Below are 27,724 nucleotides of genomic sequence, written 5' to 3' on the forward strand. Positions count from 1 at the left end.
ACGCCTTAAATAAAGAGGAGGATCAGAACATTCTACTTGAAGGGAATTGATGGGTGATGATTGCATCGCTCCAGTTATAATTCGCAAAGATTTAGATTGAATTTTGTCTAATTTATCAAGTACATTTTTTGAGGCAGTACTAAAAAGTGGGCAGGCATAGTCAAGATGGCTTCGAATAAGTGCGTTCTAAAGCAACTTAATGCAAGTAGGGTGAGCTCCCCACCAAAAGCCAGATAATAATCTGATGATATTTATATTTTTTTCGCATTTAGTAACTAAATTATTAATATGGGAAAACCATTTAAGTTTCCTATCAAATGTTACTCCCAAAAATTTTACTTCAGAAGCGTTGGGGATGGGAGAATTTTTAAATAAAATTTGAACGGGGGGGTTTTTATGGCGGTTTGAGAAGGTGACACACTGAGTCTTTTGGATTGAAAGTTCAAGACTTAGCGTGAGCCATGAGCAAAGGGCATTCATGGCTTCGTTAAGATATTTGACGGCGAGAGGAATGATTTTGGATGATAAGAAGAAAGCTATGTCATCTGCGAACTCAATAACTTTTACTTGTGGGGGAATAGTGACATGCATATCATATGTGTATATATTAAACAGTAAGGGGGACAATACATCGCCTTGTGGTAATAGTCCTACTTTGAGGAGAAATATCTGGAAGTTCAAAGAAAATTTTTCTATCTAGAAATAGATTAATAATAGATTGGACAAACATGGGGTGGAGGCCAAGGCCTAGAAGTTTTTTTTTCAAGATTGGGATGGAAACATTGTCAAAGGCGCCTTCTATATCTATAAAGACGGCAAGACAAACTTCCTGTTTAGAAATTGATAAATTAATATCAGTACTGATGATGGCAAGGTTATCTTGAGTGGATTTTTTTTTCCTAAATCCAAACTGAGATGGAGAGAGAAGTTGTTTACTCTCGACAAAAAATTCTAATCGGTTTTTAATTAATTTTTCATAAAGTTTACTGAGGGTGGACGAAAGAGCGATTGGCCTGTAGTTGGATCCAGAATTTGGTGATTTGTTTGTTTTTAAAATAGGGATGATTATTTGACAACTCCAGTCATCAGGCATTATACCAGTCTGGAAGATTTTATTTAAGATGCTTAAGAAGTGGTTTAGAACATTACCATTACTATTTTTGATTATGCTGTAAGGTATACCATCTCTGCCTGGAGATGAGTCCTTGACTGTTGATAAACAATTTTTTAGCTCAATTAAGGTGAACGGAGAGTCTAGCCAATGATTAGACATAGGAGTATTATAGATGGGCGTTATTTCATCTAAGTTAGGTACAGAAGGGGGGGCAATTTTGTCCAAGAATTCATCGATCCATTTAGAATGAGACGCTTGAGGAGATGGTGAACTGAAGGAGGATCGAAATCTTCGGATCATAGACCAAACTTCCGAAATTGGAGTGTTCGGAGATACTGAACTGCAGAAGTTGTACCATCCGGATCTTTTTTTTGACCTCAATACCCTTTTGGCATTGGATTCAGCGTTTTTGTATATAAGATAGTTCTCCATAGTCATATTGTAACGATCGGTAAGAGATTTAGCTTTCCGAATTCTTACTACTTTGGAGCATTTCTCATCCCACCAGGGAGTTGGAGGGAGTTTTTTGAGAGATTTAGTTTTAGGGGAAGGAATCGATTTATTTATTGCAGTTATGAGCATTCATTTGAAGTTATTATAATCATCTATGACGGAAAATATATCGGTGGCGGGTAAATTGAGTAGAAACTTGTCCATATGAGAGTTAAATTCATCCCATTTGGTGTGTTTTGTTTTAACCTTTGTCGAAATATGAGACTTGTCTGATTGGAAAGAAGTTTGATAAGTAATGGTGATCGGGAAATGATCACTGGAGCAAGGGTCGGTGGACACCACCCACGAGGTGAGAGAAGCTAGACTAGTAGAGCATATCGAGAGATCCACTGCACTGGGGTTTGTGCTTGGGCGTGAGATCCTAGTAGGAGATCCGTCATTCAAAAGGAAAAGGTTGGATTGATCTAGGAAATCCATCACACTTCGACCATCTCGGTCGGAGAAAGCAGAACCCCAGACGGGGGAATGGGCATTAAAATCGCCTAATATAAAGAAAGGAGGGCTTAGTTGACTTACAATTTGCAACCAAATTTGTTTATTGAAGTGGGCTGTTGGGGGAAGATAGACTGAAATAAAGGATGTATCCTTTATTTTAGCTGCAACCATTTGGAAGTCAGCATTGGGGGGTTTGATATTATTTATTGGGGAAAATGATATTGATTTTTTAATAAAAAGGGCAGCACCGCCGCCCGTACCTTCTGGGCGGTCGTCGCGGAGACAGGAATACCCTCCCACATTAAAGTGGGTGGATGGAGTAAACCAAGTCTCCGAGATAGCAGCCAAAGAAATAATGTTGAAATTTAATAGGTTAAGGAGATCAGATTTGTTAGAAACAGCACTTCGGCTATTCCACTGAAGTATTCTGACATCCTGAAGATTCATTTTGAATAAATGATTTCAATGTGGAAATAATAGTAGCAGCGTTGGACGGTAGATTAGTTTGAGAAGAAATGAGGTCAATTAGAAGCATAAGAAGAGTTTGGATAAATTAAGAATTGTCTTGGGAGAGTTTTTCAGAAAGTTTATGAGAGTTCATTGAGGAGGGATTATAATTATTTTCACACCCATTTGTGGCATTTGAAAGAGATGAACCATTGGGATTTAAGAGCAGTGAGTTGTGTTGTTGCTGATCGCATCCAGGAGCCGGTTTGGAGATAGCATTTTTGTATGTGAATTTAGTTGAACGAGAAGAAGTTGTTTTAGAGGAGGGAAGAGGGTTGGATGAGGAGTTGCTGGATAAAGCCTCAGCAAATGATTTTTTGACAGGCGGGAATAGTTTAAAAGCCTGCAGAAAAGACAAGTTCTGAGAGGCCATAGAAATTTTGATATTTTTTTGGCGAGATTGTTCTGGGCAAGAAGTGTTGATGGCTGTATGTGAGCCTGAGCAGTTAAAACATTTAGGTGAGGAGGAAGAAGGACATTGGTCAGCTGCATGGTTTTCTTCACATTTAAAACATCTGGGTTGAGATCTGCATGCAGCTTTGGTATGACCAAAACGGCAGCAATTGAAGCATTGAGTGGTGGGATAAGTATACATTTCAACTGGTAATGAGTTGAAGAATAAATATATATGGGAGGGAAGAGATTGACCTTCAAAGGTGATAACGACAGATTGGGAGGGCTTCCAAGAAATTATACCCTCAGAGGAGTCCTTGTAATTTAGCCTCCTGGCTTTTATGGGATTGCCAATGTGTTGGGGGGTTGAAAGTGAAGACAAAATTTCTGCGAAGGACAGATCGGTCGAGATACCTCTGACCAGGCCCATGCGAGTGACATTGAAAGTAGGGATATATGCCTTGAACTTTGAATTAGATGATATGAAGATATTTTTGATGAAACTGTTGGCAGCTGACCCTGAGAGGAATTCGACGGAGATTTGGAAGCGACCCTCGGCTTTTACACCTCCAGGCTTGATTGAAAGATTCTTGCTATTTGATAGGAATTTGCCAAATTCAAGAGGGTGGATGGTTTTTCCTTGCTCAGTTTTTTGGGCGTATACTATGAATGGGCCACGGGAATGAGGAGAATAAAAGTTTGTTGGAGGAAGTTGAGAAAGTGCTGGTGGGGACTGTGAAGTCGAAGGCGAGTCAAGTTTTATTGGGGAAGAAGGAGTAAATTTCCTTTTTTTGGTAGAAGTCAAAATGACAGAATCACTGTCAGAAATTTCTACATTTTCCCCATCTCGGGGGTCCGGAGATGGATCTGGGGGCTTTGTAGGGGGTCCAGGAGGGAAATCTTCCTCCATTATTCACAACAGTAAACAACTACAACAATAGTATGGAAAATGACAGAAGTAAAAAAGTTTATAAATATCTGGAAATCAGCAGCGAAAAGTGACTCCTGGAAGATCAGAAGGGAGAAGAAACCTCAAGGCACAACACACTACACTTTTTTTTGCCAGAAAGCAAAAAAGAATGGTATAAATATATGACGGCCGGCATAGTACAGTGGTAACGCATTGGACTGCCATTCCGAAGGTCGCGGGTTCAAACCCGGCGTGCGCAAATAAATTTTATTTGATTAATTTGTGTTATTTCACAATTAATTAATTAAAATAATATATAGTATATTTGCGGCACGTTCCAGAGTGGAAGATACTACCAGTATCGCCCTGGTGTAAGACCACCATTCAGAATTGAAACGTTGCTCCAAATGGCTTTAGCCGTGTTTAGTGACTAGATCTGAATAGCCAGGTACTTCCTCACCTTCCTCTTTCCCTTCCCCACTTACCTTCAGCCTCACAACATCCCCCAATTGGGGATGCCATAGTCTCACTGGCTCCAGACGGGAGCAGTTGGGACTCTTGTGAGGTATTCACTATAAAAAAAAAAAAAAAAAATTATATTTAGATAGAGCAAAACAAAACAACTGATGACAGCCAAATGTTATTGTTGCAATAACAAGAGAAGTTATAGTTCAACAGAAAATAAATAGCTCGTGAATCGTTAATTTTTAGTAAGGATTAGCGTAAGAAAAACCGCTGGAACTTTTGCAGGTATGAGTTCAATCTCCTCATGCGTATGTGATTATGACATTGCAGATCACCACACTACGGCTATTAATGTTCAGTTAGATTAGAATCTATATAGATAGAACGAGTAAACTTGAACAAAACTGAAAATATAACGATTCTTTCGCAGAGACATATCGACAATAATATCTAAAATTATGATTGGAAATAACTTCTAGAAGAAAATGAATGTTCTACTATTTATTCAAAATTTCAGAATTATTTTCATGACTTGTATAAAAATAGCACAATTGTGATACGCAAAAAATCCAAAACCCGGCCTTATGCAAAAAACGATTGGATATCTTCTGATATTTTATGTAAAATTAAAAGAAGAGATAACTTGTAAAAACGTTGGAAAAATGGTCCAACAAACAAATATTACGAGAAAGAATATAAATGTATAAAATAAATTATTAGTTTAATTAAAAACTTCTTACTTTAATGATAAATTCAAAAACTATTTTCAAGACTCAAAAAATGGGAGGAGTGTAGTAAAATTTTAGGAACTAAATTACTGCGATGAAAATGATTCTAAATATCTGATGAAAGATCGAAAGTTTAACTAATGATTTTGTTGATTATTTCTCTGAAAGTGTTTATTTATATGCCCATTGGGCTTTTACATACATAGTTCATAAAAAAATAATATTCTGAAGATTGCAAGTTCACAAAAGTAATAGTAAAAATACATATAACCATATCCATTTGACATATTATAACAGCAAGTAAATAGTATAAAAATAAGAATATTCTTCTCCTAAGTTATACAGACTTAAATTAGTTAATAAGAAATGTAAAGTTTATATTAGTTCTATAATCAACGTGAACGGTCGCGCGCAGCGAAGTAAAGTATTGTCGCAAAAATTGCAAGCGCTGCCGAGCGCCGAGCGACTTGCGCAGCGAGTTAACACATTATGGACACGGCCATTGATAATATTAAAACTGAAATACAAAAAATTACAACAGTGAAAGATTCGAAAGCAAAAACGAACTTAGAACAAAATGTTAATATATTAGAAGAGCTTTGGAAAACTGAAAAAATTAAACACCAAAAAGAAATAATCAAACTACAAAAAAAAAATTATCAAAAATTACGAAGAACTTACGAAGAAAATTGAAAAAGTCGTAGAAAAAAACAATAAAATACCATCTTACGCGCAAGTTCTAACAGTAAATAAAAAAGAAATTTCAAAAGAAGAGAGGTTCTCTGTAATAATATCATCAACTAAAAAAACAACAAAAGCTGCAGAAATATGTGATAAGATACAGAAAGACATCAAACTAGACCACCTTAAAATTGGAATAAATGGATTAAGAAAAACAAATAAAGAACAAGTAATCATATCCTGCCCAAAAAAAGAATATACCAACACTCTTACGGAGGAAATTAAAAAACTCAATTATAACCTAGAAATAAATGAAATAAAAAAGAAAAAACCCAAATTAATTTTGAAAGGACTCAAATCGAACTTGACGGAAGAGGAAACAGTAAATGGGATGCTCACACAAAACGAAGGGATTCAAGACATTGTAACGAAAAACGAAGAAACCAAAATAAATTTGATTACTGAAATAAAATACAAACATTCTAAGAAATACCAACGTGGTACTCAGGATCAAGAAGATGAAGAACAAAATAAATTCTCGAACTATATCGAGGAAACCAGCGGTACAACACGAAAAAATTTGCTATCATTAGAAAACATAAATATCCAGTACCAAAGGGTTAACATAGTGGATTGTGATCCTTTAACTCAGTGCTACCACTGCTGCAAATTCATGCACACAGCCTCCAGATGCCTAAATCGAATGAATCCATCGGTGTGCCCGCATTGCACGGGTGATCATACTTTTGCTAAATGCCCTGAAAGAAAAAAAACACCGGTTTGTGCAAATTGCACATCGCAAAATAAGAAATAATGCGAGAAAAATAAAACAGACCACACAGCTTTCAGCAACTTTTGTCCCCACAAAAATAAAATGCTCAAAGTAGCAAGGGACAGAATAGATTTCGAAGAAAAATGACAGATTTTTTATATAACGCACTAGACGAAAAAAATAATATAGACGAAAAAACATATAACAGCTATCAAGAATATCGTACCCACCAAAACGACCCCAATCTCAGTCCTTTAATTCTACACATGAATATAAGAAGTTTGGAACGAAACATGGATGAATTTTTGACAACAGTAAATAATGATCTCAGGAAGCCCGCTTGCATTGTGTTAACAGAAACACATTCAAGTGGCGAAGTGGCGTACTATATACCTATGTATCTACTACAAACCGAATTAACATAAACAGTGGAATCGTTATGTTTGTACAAAATAATTGTGACATATTTGGCGAGGAAGAAATAAATGTGAATGGAACAAACTGCTTACATGTACAAATGAAGTGTTATAACAAAAAAATTGATATTATCTCTCTATACAGAACGCACTCGTCTACTGTCTGTTTGTTTATAGAAGAATTAAGACGTGTATTATTAAACTACAGAAACGCGAATAAAATAGTTTTAGGTGACATTAATTTAAATATATCGCACGATTATACATCGAACGATAAAGATAATTACTTAAATATGATGGCGGAATTGAATTATGTGTCGTGTATAAACTCTTACACCATAAACGTCAATGGGCAACGTCCATCATGCATTGATCACATTTTCACAAATATCAAGGATATAAATAATTTAAACTCGGGAATTATAAAAACCTCAATTACCGACCATTCCATGACTTTGCTACATTACAATTCAATAATACCTCAGGCGATAAACCAACATTGCGGACAAACTGCTAATAATAAGAAAGAAATATCTGTTGTTAATATCGAATCTTTGAAAAATAAATTTGAAAATAGATTAGCGAACTTTATAAATGATTCAAAAAAAATTATTCCAAAAGGAAATGCAGCAAAATTTCGTAAAATCAAACCGTGGATAACACATGGGCTTGTTGTGTCCATAAGACACAAAGAATGGCTTTATAAAGATACAAAAAAACCACTAGACATTAAATTAAATGTTCATTTTAGAGAATACAAAAATAAATTAACCACGCTCATAAAAAACACGAAAGAAAATTATTACAAAAATAAACTTGGTGATTCTGAAAATGACAGTAAGAAAGTATGGAATATAATCAATGAAATCATGGAAAATAAACAAAAAAACAAAAGTAATACTATTAAAAGTGTAATACAAAACAATAACATAATTAACTGTATTGAAGAACCTAAAAAAGGAGCAAACGCTTTTAATGATTTCTTTGCAAATATCGGAAAGAGTCTAGCAGAAAAAATTACCGTGAAAAAAATAAATAATATGTATATTGAAAATATTCCGAATATAGAAACTAAACTTGAACTCTTCGAACCAACCAATCCGTCTGAAATTGTACAAATTATATCAAAAATGCGAGGTGGTTCTGCTCCGGGTTTTGACGGTCTCGCCGTAAAAACACTAAAAATCATTAAAAATTATGTTTTTACACCAATCTCTCATATTATAAACAATAGCTTTAAGACAGGAGTTTTCCCGAGCACGTATAAGAAAACCATAATCTCTCCATTTCTTGGAGGACATTTCTAATTTTAGACCCATTTCACTCTTATCTAATATATCGAAAATTTTTGAAAAAATTGCTAAAAAAAGACTAACTGCATTCTTAAAAAAAAAACTCGATTATAAATGAAAATCAATTCGGTTTTACAGAGGGAAAAAGTACCCAAGATGCCATTGCAAAAATTTCATCTAGTATTCAGAGTACCCTGGACAAATCAAATAAATGTATAGGAATTTTTATTGACTTAAAGAAAGCTTTTGACAGCATTTCCCATGAAAGACTTATATTAAAATTAAAAGAAAATGGCATTGACCACTTAGCCCTTAAATGGATAGAAAGCTACTTAACAGAGAGACAAGCACATTTGGCATTCCTCAAGGCACGGTCCTCGGACCATTACTTTTTTTAATGTATGTAAATGACATTTTCCAACAGAAAATCAAAGGTGAATTAATCTCTTATGCTGACGATACTGTTTTATTAATAAAAGGTCAAACATGGGAACTAGTTAACAAACTTGCAAATGAATGTATTAATATCTTAAAATCATGGTTTGATAATAACCTACTCACACTTAATGCTAAAAAAACAACTAGTTAAGTAGTTTAGTAAGAACATAGATTATAAGTTTGTACAGCGCCCTTGAGGTGATTTTGCACAAAAACGGCGCTATACAAGTCATCCAATTATTATTATTATTATTATATGTATTATTTTCATTACAAAAAATACCCAAACACAAAGTAAATATGATAATCCATGATGAAAATTGTGACAATGTCAACTGTGAACTACTTAATCCTAATTGTACTGTAATCAACTCTTCTTTTGAAATTAAATATGTTGGTGTGATCATCGATGAAAATCTGAAATGGAAAAGCCATATTAGGGAGTTAGTAAAGAGAATAAGGAAATGTATATATATATTTGTTAGGTTAAGAAATATTTTAAATGTGAAAATACTAAAAAATGTATATTATGCTCTTGTCCACTCCCTGCTTATTTACGGAATCATAGGTTGGGGAGGATCTTATAAAAACAACCAAAACTCAGTAAAAGTCTCGCAAAAAATTATTATAAAGGTAATACTAAAAAAAAACTCTACTTTCCCAACAAAATTGCTTTTTAAATTGTTTCCAGTACCAAATATTGATGATATATTTAAGCAAACTTCCATTATAAAAATGTGTAAAGAAAAAAATAACACAGAATATCAAGAATTTTACAAACTCATGAGAAATGGAAATCAATTTATTACGCCAATCTTTAAAACAACTCAAATGCAAAACCATTATATTTACCAAGCCATAAAAAACTACAACAATCTCCTTTCCAAATTGCGTTGTATTACGAACCAACAAGAACAAATAAATAAAATCAAACTTTTTTTCCAAAAAAACTTATATTAAAAAAAATAAAAATAAATATATATATTATTATTATATATTTTACACAAAACATAATATTATAACATTGAATCTAAGTAAGAATCGTGGCTCCCTTATCAGGCACAAGAGCTTCTCTTTTCTGATAAGGTATACATGACCAATTACGAACCTTAATATTATATTTTGCAAAATATGTATATATTAATGTAACCCATATGATGTATATTAAAATAATAAAAAAATAAAAAATATATAAATGCTAGGTAGTGGCAGCAGTAACATGATACAATACGACACATAGTGTATGAGGCCTTTGAGTTAGAAAGCTAACGAAATAATTATTGGCAGTATTGTTAGCAAATATACTCCGTTTGACAGGTTGTAGTGGCCTGCTAAATCGAGGGCGATCGGATAGCCATTTTACATAGTTTATATAAAAAAATAAATGTTATTTAATTCAAAAATTAATTTTGATAATTTCTTTGACGTATGCAATTTTGGTCTAACTGTTGGTTCTACATCTATATATCTGTTTATATTATTATGAAGTAAGTTAGCTAATTCTATTACATTATCCTCAACAAAGTTTAAATTTGCAATGTTGATTTCCCTTAGATTATAAATAACGTCTAAATTATTTGAATCTACTGTAATATCATTGGACATTTCGACTAGAATATTATCCAAACTATCTACATTCAATGCATCTGATATGACATTACTTGTGTTAATTTGTTCTAAATTATTTCCCATTTGCAATCTATCTGCTACTTCTCTTTTAATTTGTTCTAATGTGACTACAGGAATTAAATTATTTTTGAAAATTGCTCTCTTTTGGTCTGCTAATCTTTGTTCGTTTACTTGGGCAACCGGATAATTTTGTGAGAAAACCAAATGTAATTTTTTCCTATATAACAACCTTTGATTAATCAAAGATAACAACATATCTGTTTCTAGTTTGGTTACATAAAAAAATATTAACGAACAATGAACATATTGACATCGTTCGTCCATTTCATACGCTGTCTAGGAATACCTGCTTTTGTTTTTTGGGGTCTTAGACTATCCATGTACAGATGACATAATAATCCCCTGTTCATCCACGTTGGTTGCAAATGACATTGTTGTCATTTTGCAAAACAACTAGGAGATGGTAGGTTTTTAGATTCTCACGGCCAAAAGCATTTTTGTTGTTTGTTTTCGGGGTGTTATGCCGTGTTGCGCTAACTCCTTCTTCTAACCACATCTTCGGATCTACCGGATCTGCCCTGATGATGGACACTGCAACGCTGTCCGAAACGTCGGCTAAAGAAGGAGTTAGCGCAACACGGCATAACACCCCGAAAACGAACAACAAAAACAAGGAGATGATTTTATCGTTATTGCTACATTCCAGTAACCAAATCAACAAATAATTTTCAATATGACCAAATTAAATATTCTAATCAAACTACCTTTCGACATAACAAATCTATAATTTCCAATTCAACTACCTTTCAACATTACAAATCTATGATATATTATGTTCCAGAAAAACGTTAACATAAAAATATACCTTTAAAATTTATTTTTATATTTTTCAAATAATGTCAAATATTGTTGTTTACCTTGGTTACTGGGGTCCTCAAATAACTGTTTTTAAAAATCCTATTTATTTACCTAAATATCCTATGGCTTACTGGCAGTTTATTTATTGTATTATCTGATATACCTGATGTAATCAGGTGTCAAATCACGGCGCAATGCTCCGCTTGATAGCCCGTCTGACGTCACGGGCTCAGAGCCAGACTTAAGTAACGCACTAATTTCATTCAAAGATGAAATAAAACACGAAATATTCAAAGTGTTTACGGAGTTAAAAACATTGAATGAGCAATTAAGAGAGTGTCATAATATAATTAATGATCTCACAATGAAAAATAAGGACCTAGAAACGAATTATAATCTAGTTCTAACCAAATTAAACCGCCTGGAGCAAACATCACTAAAAAACAACATTGAAATTATTGGCGTTCCAGAAAAAAGAAATGAAAATTTACTTGATTTAATTAAAACAATAGGAACCAAGGCTGAAATTGATATTCTCCAGATGGATATTGACGGTACCCCGAGAAAATCCAAAATTTACTAGGCGTATCGTAGTGAGTTTCACAACCAGCCGCTGCAGAGACAACTTTCTTGCTGCTATTAGGAAAAAAGGCAGCCTCAACTCTGGTGACCTAAAGCTTCCAGGTGATAATAACATATATGTCAACGAGCATCTGACGGCTGCAACCCGTGCACTTTTCAAGAAAGTAAGAGATTTAAGCAAAGAAAAAACATCAAATTCAGGTGGATGGTAAAATATTCATATTCGTATCAAAATATTCATACGCAAAAATGAAACTAGTCCAATTATTCAAGTGACACTTGAATCTGACTTAATTAAGGTTTTTTGCTGATCATTCTCTTAGTTTTAGCACCGTCTCCTATGGTTTTTACATACTTACAACTTATTTTTCATATTTACTATGTCTTTTCTTCTAATTTAAAATTTCAACCAATGCAATCCTTTCACTTTTTGTACATTGTCTCAACAAATAACTCTTCTAACACTACCAACGTAAATCAATATTATCTTCTTAATAGTTTTCTTGCTTTACTAAAACACAATTTACTTCAATATACCTACAACTTTAATTTTTTTATATATTTTACCAAAATGAACTAAAATGTTGAATGTTTATTACCAAAATGTAACCGGACTGCGATCAAAAACAGATAGTTTCCATTTTAATGTCACCAATAGCAAATATGATATTATTATGATAACAAAAACTTGGCTTGTCGACAGCATTGCCAGTGAAGAGCTATTTGACAACCGTTACCTGGTATTTAGGCGTGACCGTAATGAACAAAAACGGGGAGGAGGTGTAATGATTGCGTTGAAGAAGCACCTCATAGCTCATGAACGTAAGGATTTTAACACGAATGTTGAAGACATCTGGGTGACTGTTACGATTAATAATTTCATAAAAATTCATTTATGCTGTTTTAACATACCTCCAGGAGGCAATCACTCACAAAATATAAATGAATTCATGGATAAATTATGTGAACTTCGAGGACTACATCACGATGATCATTTTGTCATATCGGGTGATTTCAACTTACCTCAAATTAACTGGTTGTTATGATGCAGGGCTAGACTCCTTTTGTTTTAATATTTTATTCATTAATTTATTCTGCATCATCACATTTATCCTCGCCGATTCTCTAACCTAGTTAGGAACTGGGCGATTGTCGCTGGTATTGGTTTTGGTAAAATTTCGAATCATAATTTAAAATTTAAAATCTGTACCGGGCGGAAACAGAAAAACAAAAGACTTCTTGGCTGGACAGTCAACGCGTGGGTTTGTGGACTGTACAGACGATGGTCGCAGTGCTTTTCGTTTTTGAATAATTAATTGTACGGAATGTAATTCCTTATTTTTTGTCGCCGATGAGTGCGATTTTGCTTACGGGCACGGCGGTAAACGTTTTTGTGACCGTAAAATAACCATTCCCGAAGTGGGTAATAGTGATCTCGCTGGACGGAAGTTGTTACGAACGGACCACGCGACCGCCGTTATACAATTGAACGGGGATCCGTAAAGTAACGGTCAATCCTACGTAGGATTGGATCATACGCTATTTATATTTTGTGCCATGCATGGCTGTCAAGCGGGAACTTCGTTCTTTTTGATTTCTGGAGTTTGAATCCCGACATCGCACGTGTTCGACGGGCCGAAAAAGAGCCCTATGTATGGGTTGCAGCATCCCCAGGAACGGCTACGCGCTTATAGATAGCTGGAGTTCGTGGATATGGCCAGGAGGAGTATATCCACCTTTCCAGAAGACGGATCACGCCTCTACGGAGTTACGTCCGCCGCCGAATGGGTGTGCGGGACGTTCCGTCGCTTCTCCCATAGTTTAGATACAGATAGCTAAAAACTGGTCGGTCTTTGGGGTAAGTCAAAATTATATAATAATGTTAATCTGTTGAGCTAGGGCTCATCAGCAAAATGTCCAAAAGGTTTCTAATACATGTAATATCTATCCATGCACCGCCTTTTATTTATGTACATTGAGATACCATCCTAAAACAAAAGAAACTATCATGATGCTGACACGCGACCTTGGTTGCGAACTTTCACACCTGAGATTATTGAGTATAAACATTCTAGATGATTAATTCTAACCTAGATTGGCGCGTTCTACCGAACAAAGTTTATACAATTATTATTATTTGTACCCTGGGTCAAACCCTACTTAACATGGTCTTTAAGTAATGGTAATAGTATGCAAATTACGAATGGCTCTAAATCTGAAATTATTTCCAAACTATCTGACACCCTTTCATTTACTGATCTATCACAGTACTGCCCCTTTCCAAATAATAATCATACATACCTAGACCTTGTTTTTAGCTCGATCCCTGTAAATGTATCAAATACTGACCAGTATCTCATCCCTGAATGTAAACATCATAAAAGCATTCTTGTTGACATTAACATATCTCTGGAAACTCCTATGGTGGACAACAAACGAACAATCAATCTTTTTAGGAAAGCTAACTTTGAAACAATAAATAACGTCCTCAGTAGTATTGATTGGGATGCAGAATTTTTAAACCTATCAACCAAAACTGCTATTGACCGCTTTTATGCAATTTTATATGAAATCATTCGATTAAACGTCCCGTCAAAGGAAGTTCATATTAATAATTCTTATCCCTATTGGTTTAGTCCAGCCCTAATAAAACTGACTAAGGAAAAATATAAAGTGTTTAAAATGTGGAAAAGGTGGTCCAATCCTTTAGACTACCATGAATTCTGTATCCTTCGATCAAGGCAAAAGAAATTGTCTAGAGAATGTCTTAAACAATTTATAACAAACGCTGAACTTAATATATCTCGTGACCCTAAAAACTTTTGGTCTTTTGTTAAAGAAAAAGAAATAATTCTGGTTTACCTCATGTTATGATACTGGGCGAAGTGACTGCTGAAAATCCTTTCGCAATATGTAACCTGTTCTCACAGCATTTCGTCTCCAGCTTTAATTACAACACTATTTCCGATATACACTCTACCAACTATCATTTTGACAATCAATTTAATATCTCCTCGGTATCAGTTTCAAAACAAAAATAGAAAAAATAATCGATACTATTTCTAGCTCACTGGGTGCGGGTAGTGATAAAATTCCGGCTTTCTTTATCAAAATGTGTAGCAAGGTAATCACGAAGCCCCTATTATTGCTCTTTCAATCCTCATTGAAAGAAGGTATCTTCCCTGATCGTTGGAAGAGTGCTCTCATCACACCTGTTTTTAAGTTTGGGGCTAAAAATGATGTCCAGAACTATCGACCGATATCTAAATTACCAATCTTTAGTAAAATATTTGAAAAAATTGTTCATGAACAACTATATAACTGCATCGAGTCTGTAATACTCGTGAACCAACATGGCTTTATGAAAAAAAGATCGGTTGTATCTAATCTTGCCATTTTCATTGAAAATATTACTACATCAATGGATGATCAAATCCAAGTTGACGTAATCTATACAGACTTCTCAAAAGCGTTTGATAAAATTGACCACTTTCTTTTGTCCAAATTACTAGCTTTGGGAATTCATGGGGATTTATATGGATGGTTAGTCTCCTATCTTAATGGGCGCACTCAGGGAGTAACAATAAATGGCTTCATCTCTGAGATTGTAAATATACCCTCAGGTGTGCCCCAAGGATCTCACCTGGGATCGTTACTGTTTACAATTTTCATCAACGACATTATAAAATGCTTTAATTATGCAAATTTTCTACTTTTCGCTGATGATATGAAAATATTCCTGCCTATTCATTCTATAATTGACTGCATTAAACTACAAGAAGATCTGTATAGGCTTAATGATTATTGTATCCGCAATCGTCTCAACATGAACACTTCTAAATGTTATGTTATTACCTTCACTATAAATAAAATAAAATTTGACCATAATTATCATATAGCTGGCCAACTACTCAAAAAAGTTACACAAATTCGTGATCTAGGTGTTATACTTGACAGTAAACTTACATTTGAGGCTCATATTGATATGATTGTTAAGAAAGCCCTTAGAATGCTAGGATTCTTATTCCGTATTGGAAAAGAATTTAATAATATCATAACACTTAAAATATTGTATTTTTCTTATGTTCGCAGTCATCTTGAATTCGCTTCTCCCATATGGAATCCTCAATATAATATTTACATAAATCGCATTGAAGCCATCCAAAGAAAATTTGTCCACCATTTAAATTTCAAATTAAATTCAAACCTTGACGTAAACAGCTCGATGGACCTTTATGGACTTAAGCCATTAAAAACTAGAAGAGACTCCGCAGATGTAATATATCTCCATAAAATTATCAATGGCTTTATTGATTGTTCTCCCCTTCTGTCTGAAATTAATTTTAGAGTCCCGAGCGTTAGAACTAGAGAAAAATCACTTTTTCATCTCCATAAATGTTCTACTAATATCAGACAAAATGCGTTTATATTCAGAGCCTGTAGTATATTTAATAAGAATTTTAATGATATGGACATATTCACAAGTAATTTAGGAACCTTTAAAAGATATGTAATAACTAACATTAAATAATTTTAAATATTCTACTGGAAGTTATCATTTGAATCCTTTCCAGTTACTTACCATCCAATTTATACTCATGTGTTCAATTTAGTTGTAGGTATACATTTATTATATTGTTATTATTGCTATTGTGTAGTGCATTTATTGATTGCTGTTGTGTTGAAATTTTACAATACATTATGTTTTGAATTTTAGCTGGCTATTAGTATATCAGTTAAATTTAAATTTTTGAAATTTAGCTGGTTATTAGTATATCAGTTAACTTTAAATTTTTATTTATTTGTGTTCCTAGATCTGTTATTATTTTTTATTTATTATTTACAATATTGTATTTTTTGTAAATCTCTCAGGCCACGGGTACAGAACCCTTAGTTTTTTTAATATTTTTTATTATTATTATAATTTTAAGTGAAAATCTGTTATTGGATTTTATCTTTATTATTTAGTTTATTCTTATATTTGTAAATAATCTGTTGATTTTCCCAAATAAATAAAATAAAATAAAATAAAATATACTCTTCTTTAAATATTTATATGTTTTGGGATCAAAACTAATTCTTTTCTATCTGATATTACAAAAAATAATCAGAGAGCAAATGCAAAGCATATGCCTTAACTAGCGTTGCTTTTATATTATCTTTAATATTTATTTTATATTTAGTTGAATTTTTATTTACTTCGGACCAAAATCGTTGAATCTTAATTATCAAAGTTGCCTCTGATATTTGGAAAATTGCCATTCTTTAATGGCATATATTTTATAATTTTAAGTGCAAATAAATAAATTTGCACATATCCGTACTAGATATTTGCTAAACCATAATGTTAAAAAAGTTTTATAATAATATATATTTTTTAAATGGTTGGGTATTTAAGTTTTGCATGAAAATGGCTTTGCAGACGTTCCTCTTAAGAAGAATTTATTTGAAAAAATAAGATCGTATAAAACACTATGGAGAGTCCTGTCACCATACATAAACAGACATTTTTGTGCACAAAACACCAGAACCGGAAAACGCTCTCTTTGCTTCTACAGTAGTTGGTGGTTCTGTCACCAAGAAGAATTGAGGTAACTCTGGTAACTGAAGGTATCTTCCTCTCGCACCTCCGTTCTCAAAAAGCGACATGTCTTTTCCAATTCTTGAAGTTTCCTAGCTTGAGAAGCAGCTCTAACATCAAATTCAGCTATTCTTTTATTATCAAAGATTGGCCACCGCTTATCTGTAAAAACAGTTTTTTTTCAATCCCATAAATCCCGCTATTGAAAATCTCGCAAATCCGTAGGATTACTGGATGCGGGATTGCGGGAATGCGGGATGACTATTTTATCAATGTAAACAGTTAATTTTCAAATATGATTGAAGATTTTCACGGCTAAAAGTATTTTAATTATTTGTTTTTGGGATGTTATGCCGTGTTACGCTAACTCCTTCTTTAGCCAACGTTTTGGACAACGTTACAGTGTCCATCATTAGGGCAGATGTGCCGTCTAACATTGCCCGAAAAGCTGACTAAAGACGGCGTTAGCGCAAGACGGCATAAAACCCCCAAAACAAATAAGAAAAAGTTATTTTTCCATCCCTAGAATCCGCGGGATTGCGGGATGCGGTGTTGAGGGATTGCGGGATTAAGAGATTGCGGGAATGAAAACCCTAGTTAGGACTCTTACGCGGTACCTATTAACATGAACAAGCTACACCGGATCAATTGAGTAAAAAGTGGGAAGGAAAGGAGATTGAACATAATTACACTTGCTTGCTTTGGAGATGGAAACAGTTCATTTTAAGAAAGATTGAAATTAATCATAATGAACACATGAAAGAACTTTTTATTTCAAATAAATCATTTTTAAACATGTTTATTTAACAGCTTTCATTCTTGATTTGGTAATCTGAAAACAAAGACAAAAAATCTGTTTAAAAAGTTGATAACTTTAATCTAGAAAAAAGTGGAAATTATTATTCGTTATGGCCAAGGCACTGTCTAGATTGCATTTAGTTCGGGTAGAATCTTACCATCATAAATAAAGATAGCAGCTAAAAAAATGCAATAAGAAAATGAACATTGTGTTGGTAGATCTCAGTCGAAGTATAATACTGTTGAATTAGCTCAGAAGTCAGAGCACTTCCCCGGTAAGGAAGGGATCCTGGGTTCAATTCCAAGATGCGACTGAATATTTTTTTGTCTTTTTTGTTTAATATATTTTGTTTTAGAATCGTTAATATTGTCTTCAACACCGATTTATTCTTTACAAATTTTTTGTCTTTGTTTTCAGATTAACAAAAAATCAAGAATGGAATCTGTTAAAAAAACATTTTTAAAAATGATTTATTTGCAATAAAAAGTTGTTTTATGTGTTCATTATGATTAATTTCAATCCTTCTTTAAATGAACTGTTTCCATCTCCGAACGATAGCACAAAGCAAGCTAGTGTAATTATCTTCAATCTCCTTTCCTCCCCACTTTTTACTCAATTGATCCGGTGTAGCTTGTTCATGTGAATGGGTACCGCATAAAAGTCCCAACAAGGGTTTTCATTCCCGAAATCTCTTAATCCCGCAATCCCTCAAAACCGCATCCCGCAATCCCGCGGATTTGAGGGTTTGATAAATAACTTTTTTTCTTATTTGTTTTTGGGGTTTTATCCCGTGTTGCGCTAACTCCGTCTTTAGCCAACGTTTCGGACAACGTTACAGTGTCCATCATCCAGACATAACACAGCATAACACCCCAAAAACAAATTTAAAAAAATACTTTTGGCAGTGAAATCTTCAATCATATTTGGAAAATAACTGTTTACATTGATAATATTGCAATCCCGCATTCCCACAATCCCGCATCCAGTAATCCCACGGATTTGCGGGATTTTCGATAGCGGGATTTGTGGGATTGAAAAAAAACTATTTATATAGATAAGCGGAGGCCAATCTTTGATAATAAAAGAATAGCTGAATTTGATGTTAGAGCTGCATCTCAAGCTAGGAAACTTCAAGAATTGGAAAAGACATGTCGCTTTTTGAGAACGGAGGTACGAGAGGAAGAAACCTTCAGTTATCAGAGTTACCTCACTTCTTCTTGGTGACAGAACCACCAACTACTGTAGAAGCAAAGAGATTGTCTTATGGTGCTGGTATTTTGTGCACAAAAATGTCTGTTCACGTATAGGTGACAGCAGAGCTGTGCTTTATTTCAAGTAAATCCATTTCAAATGGAAATGCTAAATGGGTATTTTTCATTTTGAATTTTAAATGCTTTTCTAAAAACCATTTTGCATTTTGCATTTTAAATGCTTTTTTCAGTGCATTTTCCATTTTAAATGCTTTTTCGCAACATTCTTCCTACTATCTCCACTCATCATTTTTTCTTAAGCCCCAAATATCAGTCGGTCCTCAACCTCGATATGAGAGATAATTTACATTTGTCAAGTTGCTCCCTGGTAGTAGCCCTGGCAATTGAGTGATACCATTACAAAAAATACTGATTCAAATACTGAACATGGGGGCATAACTCTGTGCACAAAAATGTCTGTTCACGTATGGGTGACAGGACTCTCCATAGTGTTTTTTTTTCAATTAAAGTCTTCTTAAGAGGAACGGCTGCATTGCCAATTTCATGAAAAACCAAAATTTGGGCCATTTAAAAAAAATATTATTATTTATAATCTTACATAACTTTTTTTAACACTATGGTTTAGCAAATATCTAGTAAGGCCATTAAAGAATGGCAATTTTCCAAATATTATAGGTAACTTTGGTAATTAAGAGTTAATGATTTAGCTCTGAAGTAAATAACATTCAATGAAATACAAAATAAATAGTAAAGATAATAATTAAAGCACTTTGATGAGCGTAAATTTAAATTACAAACGACTGATTTACATTTGTAAACAAATTAGTTATATATAAATTTAAAAAAATACATTTTTGCGATGTTTTATTTTATTTTATATAATGACAAAATTTGTCTCTAAAACCATGACGAATTTGAATTATTTAATGTCCTAAATATCATAATATAAAATTTAAATATATGAAATAGCACATAGTAAATAAATAGTTGGATATTTGAGCCTCAAATACAAATTAAAGTTTTGTATGAAAAGGCCACAAAGCTAAACCACTTAAAATACTCATCACGTTACGTTTTAAATGCATTTTCTATAAAATTACTAGTACCAAGGATTGATATACCATATAGGATAATATATAGATTTGCCTCGCCTTAATAATAATTAAGGGGTTGGCACTGGATCAAAACAGCCTCCTAACTTGTATGAGAACCTTCAAAAAACGTATTTTTATTTATTTTTTTAAATCAACTAAACCACTTTAAGATGTTTTAATAAATAAGAATAAATAGAAAAAAAAAACGATATTTTTATACAGTCCCATTCAAGTTAAGAGGCTGCTTTGAATGAGTTTCCCGGCCTTGTTATCTAGGAGGTTTTGGCTGTAGTATTTTATAACACAGTAAATGTATAGTATTTAGTAGACCCAGTTATCGCCATATTTGTTGGACTCCGTCCCACAAGTTTGCTTTTAGGTGTCATCATAAAATCAATCATACAAAACAAATCATTAGTTTAAAAAAGTTGATCTAGTGCCTGATTGAAGATTTTTTTTAAATTAGCAAAATGTCTCTTCTGAAAATTTACTCGCCGATTTTCTATTTTCAAAAAGCGCTAGTTTATTGTTCATAAAAAAGTAGTTTTAGTTAAAAAAATTCTTACATTAAACGCTAGTTTATTATGCTTTCAATAAACTTTATTAATTTCATTCGAATCCGTCCAGTGATTTGAATTATATTTATACAGTTATTTTGACGGCCTCCTTGTTTGAGGGGTAAGGCTCTCGACTAGGAAGCCGAAGGTCGCGGGTGCATATCCAGGCGTGGGCATATATTTATTATCATTGAATTTGATTAATTTGGTTTATTTCACAATTTATTCATTTAGCGTTTCTGGGTCAACTTCCAGCTTTATATTATATGACCGGCGTCCAAATTCTGTAAAAATATTTTTATTTTTTTCTACCATGCGGAAATACTCGTACGTATTTTTTTTACATTGGAATAAAAAATAACAATTCTTTCTAGTTTGTGTCAAATATTTATACTAGATGCCATGCCCCAACAGTGACAATTCAACACACTTTTAAAAAGTGATATAAAGTCAAAAAACGATTAAATTTTTTTTTAATCTAACCTAACCTACTTAACCCAGTCAATAAAGTTTTTGTTTCATCACTTTCCATGACTTTATAAAACTTTTTAAAGATGTGATGAATTATTATTTTGAAGATTTATCCGGTCACCATCCTAAATATATCCAAAATGAATAATTCATCGGTTCGTAATTCTTAACAAAAGGTTAAACTTTTTAAAAAAATTTCTCATTTTTTATTATATCAACAAGATAAAAATGAAGGTACAGTTTTCTTAAACATTTCACGAGTTCTTTCGATTTTTCTACGATTAGAGTAAAAAATTAAGTAAAAATGTGGCTATTGTTTTTGACAACATTTTTCACGTTTGAATTAAAAAAATTATTATTTGGAAATAGTAATGTTTTTGAAATGCATTCACCGCAAATATAGGATTATGTTGGCAAAAATATATGATTAAACCATTATAAACCAATGGCATGCTCGCGGCTCTAAATGAATAATATCTCATGCTAATTTCTTAATTAACTGTAAAAAAGCTTGTGCGTTAAATCATGTGACTGTCAGAGGGCAGGACTACACTTAGGTCACTGTAATGGTTTATCGTACAGTAATACGTCTAAACCATTTGCAGATGGCTGTGATGTAAATAACCTCAACAAATCAGCCTCCCAAAAGCGCAGTACTAGAAGCGCGACCACTGATTCTCTGCAAGTAGCAAGTACCCTCCACTCGTACTGCCTCCAGAGAGAGATCCCATACTTTCCTTGGTCCCTTCATACACAATAGACTAGATCCCCAACTCAAAACATTTTGTTTACGAAAGTGTTTATCAATACTAGATTTAAGAAAAACATTTTTTATAATTATTTGAAATACACTTGTATGACAGATTTACAGAAGAAAACATCTTCTTCTTCTTCTTCAATGGCGCTACAGCCCATTTCGAGCCTTGGCCTCCTTTAACATGAGCCTCCACCGCCCTCTGTCCTCGGCCGTCGTCTTCCAATCTGCAACATGGAGTAGTCCTCTGGCATCTTTCCTGACATCGTCCTCCCATCTCAGCCTAGGTCTGCCCGCCTTTCGTTTACCTCCCGGGTGTCCTGTTAGAACCTTCTTTGGTACACGTGTGCTTGGCATTCGGTGCACATGTCCGGCCCATCTTAGTCTTTGGAGCCGTAAATGAGTAGAGAGTCTGGGAGCTTGGTAGATGTCATATAGCTCCTTATTGTGGCGGATTCTCCATGCCTCTCCCTCTCGCACCGCTCCTAAGATTCTTCGAAGTACCTTTCTTTCGAAGGTGTCCAGCCGTTCCGCAGACTTTGCTGTCAGTGTTCCCGCCTCACATCCATAGGCCAAGACCGTTCTAATAATTGTTTTATACAGGGTTATTTTGGTTTTCCTATGGACGTTTCGGGATTTGAACACTGGCAGCAATGCGAAGTAAGTTTTGTTAGCGGCTGTGATGCGCTTTCTTACTTCTACTGGGTCTTCGTTGTCCTGCGTTATGATGGAGCCCAGGTAGGCAAACTCTTCGACCACTTCAAAGTTATAGGAGTTTTTAAAATTAACTTTATCTTTTATTCTGCGGTGTGGGGTTCTGGTTTGCATCATGATTTTAGTTTTGTTCTCATTGATTTGCAAGCCCACCTCTCTTGCTGCAGTCTCCAAAGGGTCAAACACCTCTCTTACAGCCTGTAAGGATCTTCCAACAATGTTAAGGTCGTCTGCATATCCAACTATTTGATTGCTTTTGTAGCAAATGTTTGAGTCGGTAGCAATCATTGTCTTCCTCACGACGTGCTCCAGAACTATATTGAAAAGAGTGGGAGCTAAGCCATCACCTTGTTTCAGCCCCTGGGAGACGTTAAAATCCTCCGTTGTTTCACCTCCTATCCTTACTCGACATCGTGATCCAACCATCGTTGCTTTTACAAGCTTGACTATTTTGGGCGGTATACCAAAATTTAGGAGTATTTCATATATCTTCTCCCTATCTATACTGTCATATGCCTGTTTGAAGTCAACAAATAGTTGATATATATCTATATCGAATTCCCAGCATTTTGTCAGGATTTGTCGAGTAGTAAAGAGTTGATCAGTGGTGGATCTCCCCCTCCTAAAACCTGCCTGATACTCTCCCAGCAAGTTCTCTGAATGACGTTCTAGTCTTTCTTTCAAAATTGTTGTGAAGATTTTATACGCTGTACAAAGTAGCGATATTCCTCTGTGATTTCCACATTTCAATTTGTCTCCCTTTTTATGTATGGGGCATATTATACTAGTTTGCCACTCTTCTGGTACTCTTTCGGCGGTCCATATTTTAACAATAAGATTGTGTAGCAGGTTTTTCAGATGTTCGTTTCCATATTTATAGAGCTCTGCCGGGATATTGTCTCCTCCCGGTGTTTTATTGTTTTTCAATTTATTTAGGGCAGCCCTTACTTCTGCCACCGATGGCGCTCTAGTCGTTTCATCATTATTTAGCTCATCCGGAATGTGAGTTGGTTCGACTGTCAGGTTGTTATTGGGATTCAAGAGCTGTTGGAAGTATTCTTTCCACCTAGTCTTAATCTTTTCCTTATCTCCTATTATGTCTCCATTACTATCTCTGCACAGGGATGTGTTGGGTTTGAAGCCCTTTTTAAATACATTGACGCCTTTATATGCCTCACGTGGATTGTTATTAACAAAATCATTTTCCATTTTCAACAATATGTTGTTAAAATATAGTCTCTTCTTTCTTTTAATCAAATGGTTAGCATCTCTTCGTGCTTGTTCGTAGGCTTGTCTTTTTGATCTTGTTCCTCTTTCTATACATAATTTTCTTAGCTCATTTTTCTTGCAGACGCTCTGTATGCACTCCTCATCGAACCAGGGATTTCTAACCTGCCTAGGTCTATTTCCAATGCCTGATTCTGCCGCTGTCAGCAGTGCATCTCTCAGACTGGTCCAATCCTCTTCTAAATCGTTTGAGGAGAGCTGATCACTCAGTTGGTTTGGTAGGTTTGTTGACAGTGAGTCGTGGTATCTATCCAATCCTTCTGGTGTTTTAAGAGCATCGATGTTTAGCTTTGGGATACTTGGCTGATTTCCTCTTCTATCTCTTGCTATTCTGCATCTATAGCTGGCTACTACCAAATAGTGATCCGAATCACAGTTAGCTCCTCTGTAACTTCTTACATTTGTGATACTGGTCGCCCCTCTTCTTTCAATTAGGATATGGTCTATTTGATTATGGTATCTGCCGCCAGGTGATGTCCATGTCCATTTATGTATATTCTTCCTTGGGAACTGTGTTGAAGCTATTATCATGTTTCGTGATTCTGCAAAGTCAATCACCCTTGATCCGTTGTTATTGCTTTCCATATGAAGACTGTTTTTTCCTGTAACCTGTTGGTGTGCCGGATCCTGACCGATTTTAGCATTAAGGTCTCCAATAACCATTTTAATATCATTGGATGGTATGGTGTCATATGTCTGCTCCAGTTTGTTATAAAATGTATCCTTAGTTGCTTCATCTTTGTCTTCTGTCTCAGCGTGAACATTTATGATGGAAATATTAAAGAATTTGGTTTTTATGCGGAGTATGCATATTCTTTCGTTTAAAGCCTTAAAACCAATTACTTGATTCTTTAATCTTTGATTAACGATGAAGGCTACTCCGAACTCATGGTGTTTTTCATTGCCACTGTGCATTATTGTATGCGTTCTAGTATCAAATGTATCAGTGCCTATCCATCTAGTTTCCTGCACTGCTAGTATATCTATGTTGTACTTTTCCATTTCTCCAAGTACTTCTCCGAGGGCCCCACTTCTATACATCGTTCTTACATTCCATGTTGCCATTCTCAAGTCCATATTTCGATTGCCAAGTTGTCTGCCGGGTGTTTTCGCTGTCCGAGGCTTAGTTTCCGGTTTCGTAATAATGTTGTTTTTACAGGGAGTGGTTATTAGCCACTCGCCCAACCTCTTACTGGAGGCGAGGGTTTTTCTGTAGGGGTTTTCCTTCCCTTAGCTGGGGTGTTCTGGTTTTATGGCGCCAGAGTTTCGCCATTCGCCCCCTCTCTGTCGGCTATGACCTCGATGGTGGGATGGTCGTCCCACACCGGTGATCACATTGCCCAGGGATCGCGGGGCCATGATGACCGCTCGTGGACGCCAGAGAGTTGGACTTGTTGGTAGTGCTGCTGATGCAGCTATGTCATTTGTAGCATTTCTTGAGGCGCGCATCATCCAGCTTGATGTGTCCCGCCACGACCTACCAACCCTTCGACCCCCATAGAAGAAAGAAAAAAACATGTGGTTCTAAAAACTAATTACAATAAAATGTTTTATTTTTAATGTAACTACCCATCCAACAGAGAAAAAAACATTTCTCGTGTTTGAGTTGGGGAGTAGTGCCATTACGGTATACATAAGGTAAAGAAAAGAAACAAGTTTTTATTTAAAACCTTAGAAAAACAAATTTATATAGCATGATAACAAAAGTATAGATAATGAAATAACTAATATAGCAGTAACCAAATTAGATACACAGTAAATTTAAATAAATTAAGAATATGGATGTAGTCAAATAAAAATAATATTATTAAATTTCGATTTATAAGTAGGTAGTAGGTGATAAATATATTGAGTATTTATTTATTTATTTATTTAGACGCCGTAAAAGGCTTTTACAATATACATGATTTATGTTTACAGTGGTTCACAGGAGCGAAACAGTATTATGTTAAACAGAATAATTACTGAGAAATTATGTTGAAAATTAAACAAGAATAACATCTGGTATACATAGGTACAATAGCATTTTTATTTTCAATCCGTACAGTAGTTTAGTATTGAGGTTATTGTTACCTTCAATATTGGATTTGGTTGAATTTGCTGAGAACTAAGAGTTAGCTCTATTGAAACAGGGCTGTCAGTAAGATATCTCATAACAATTTTGGGAAAAATTATAGTTTTGATTAAGTATATAAAGTTATTAGATAACACTCTTCTGTCTGATATCTGATGTAAGTGCATAGTTTAGGTTCTGTGATAACTTATGAATAGAATGGTATTATGCCTAATAACTTTGATAATTACGACAGAGGTATGTTATTATAGCCTTCTTATAACTATATTCCGTGCAGTTGAACACATCTACTACTTCTGAGAAAGCATTGCCAACTGTATGCAATCTAGGTATAAGCGAGTTTCTAAATGACTCAGTCCTGATATTGTTATTGAAATTAAAAAGAATTTTGGATCGAGTGATTCTAGTGGGTATATGGAAGGTAATTAGGCTTAATATATCAGGGCTGTCTATAATACCATTGACAATTTTAAAAATAAAAGTCAAATCGGAAATAAGTCTTCTATCTGAGAGTTTAAGTAAGTTTAATTCTTTCATCAAGTGATTGTAATTTATTGATTCTATAGGTAGACCGAGTTTATAGTTAATGTATCTTAGGAATTTATGCTGAATTTTTTCAATAGAGTCGAAGTGGATTTTAAAGTAAGGACACCAAATAGGAGAATTATATTCGATTTGACTTCGAACAAGTGAGGAATATAAGATTTTTAGTGTTGAAATATTTTTAAAGTCTCTGCCATTTCGGAGAATGAAGCGGAGCATTTTTAGTCCTTTGTTGGTGACTGTTTCTACATGTGAAAGAAAGTTAAATTTTGAATCGAAAATAATGCCGAGATCGTTAATTTCACTTACAGAGGCGAGGGAAACATTATTATTTTGTATTGATAGGTAAGGGGTTGTGTTGTTCTAAAAAATCTTATAATGTGGCATTTACTAATATTGAGATAAAGTTTGTTAGTTTTGCACCAATCTTGAAGTTTATTTAAATTTAATTGAATTTGAATACAGTCATTTATTGTTTTTATAATTTTAAATAGTTTAAGGTCATCGGCAAAAAGTAGCACTTCAACATTTTTATCAAATACAGTAACAATATCGTTTATGAAAAGGAGAAACAGTATTGGGCCTAAATGTGACCCTTGGGGTACACCGCTAGTAGCTATGAATTTGTGTGAAAGGTTAGAATTATTTTTTACTTGTAGATTTCTATTTGTTAAGTAGCTTTTTATCCATTCCAATAGTTTACCCTCAATTCCGATTTGACTAAGTTTATTAAGAAGAATTTTATGGTTAACTTTGTCAAACGCTTTTACAAAGTCTGTATATATTGAGTCGACTTGGGTTTTGTTTTCGAGTGAATATGCTATAAAATTTTCATATAAGGAGAGATTTGTTAGTGTGGATCTGCCTGGCATAAATCCATGTTGATTAGTTACAATGATGTTGTTA

General features: G+C 34.2%; 1 protein-coding gene across 1 annotated transcript in view; it reads right to left on the reverse strand.

The window, feature by feature from the left end:
* Positions 1-25,689, reverse strand: part of LOC149409679 (uncharacterized) — a 33,012-nt gene extending 7,323 nt beyond the window's left edge. The window contains exon 1 of the mRNA XM_089649469.1: positions 23,708-25,689. Within this exon, the coding sequence (XP_089505595.1) occupies positions 23,708-25,278 (1,571 nt within the window). The 5' untranslated portion in view covers positions 25,279-25,689. The remainder of the gene's footprint in view (positions 1-23,707) is intronic.
* Between the last annotated feature and the right edge of the window lie 2,035 nt (positions 25,690-27,724).

Source organism: Hesperophylax consimilis, chromosome 30 (genome assembly GCF_061612785.1).
Source record: "Hesperophylax consimilis isolate HC1 chromosome 30, BYU_Hcon_1.0, whole genome shotgun sequence".
NCBI classification, from domain to species: Eukaryota; Metazoa; Arthropoda; class Insecta; order Trichoptera; family Limnephilidae; genus Hesperophylax; species Hesperophylax consimilis.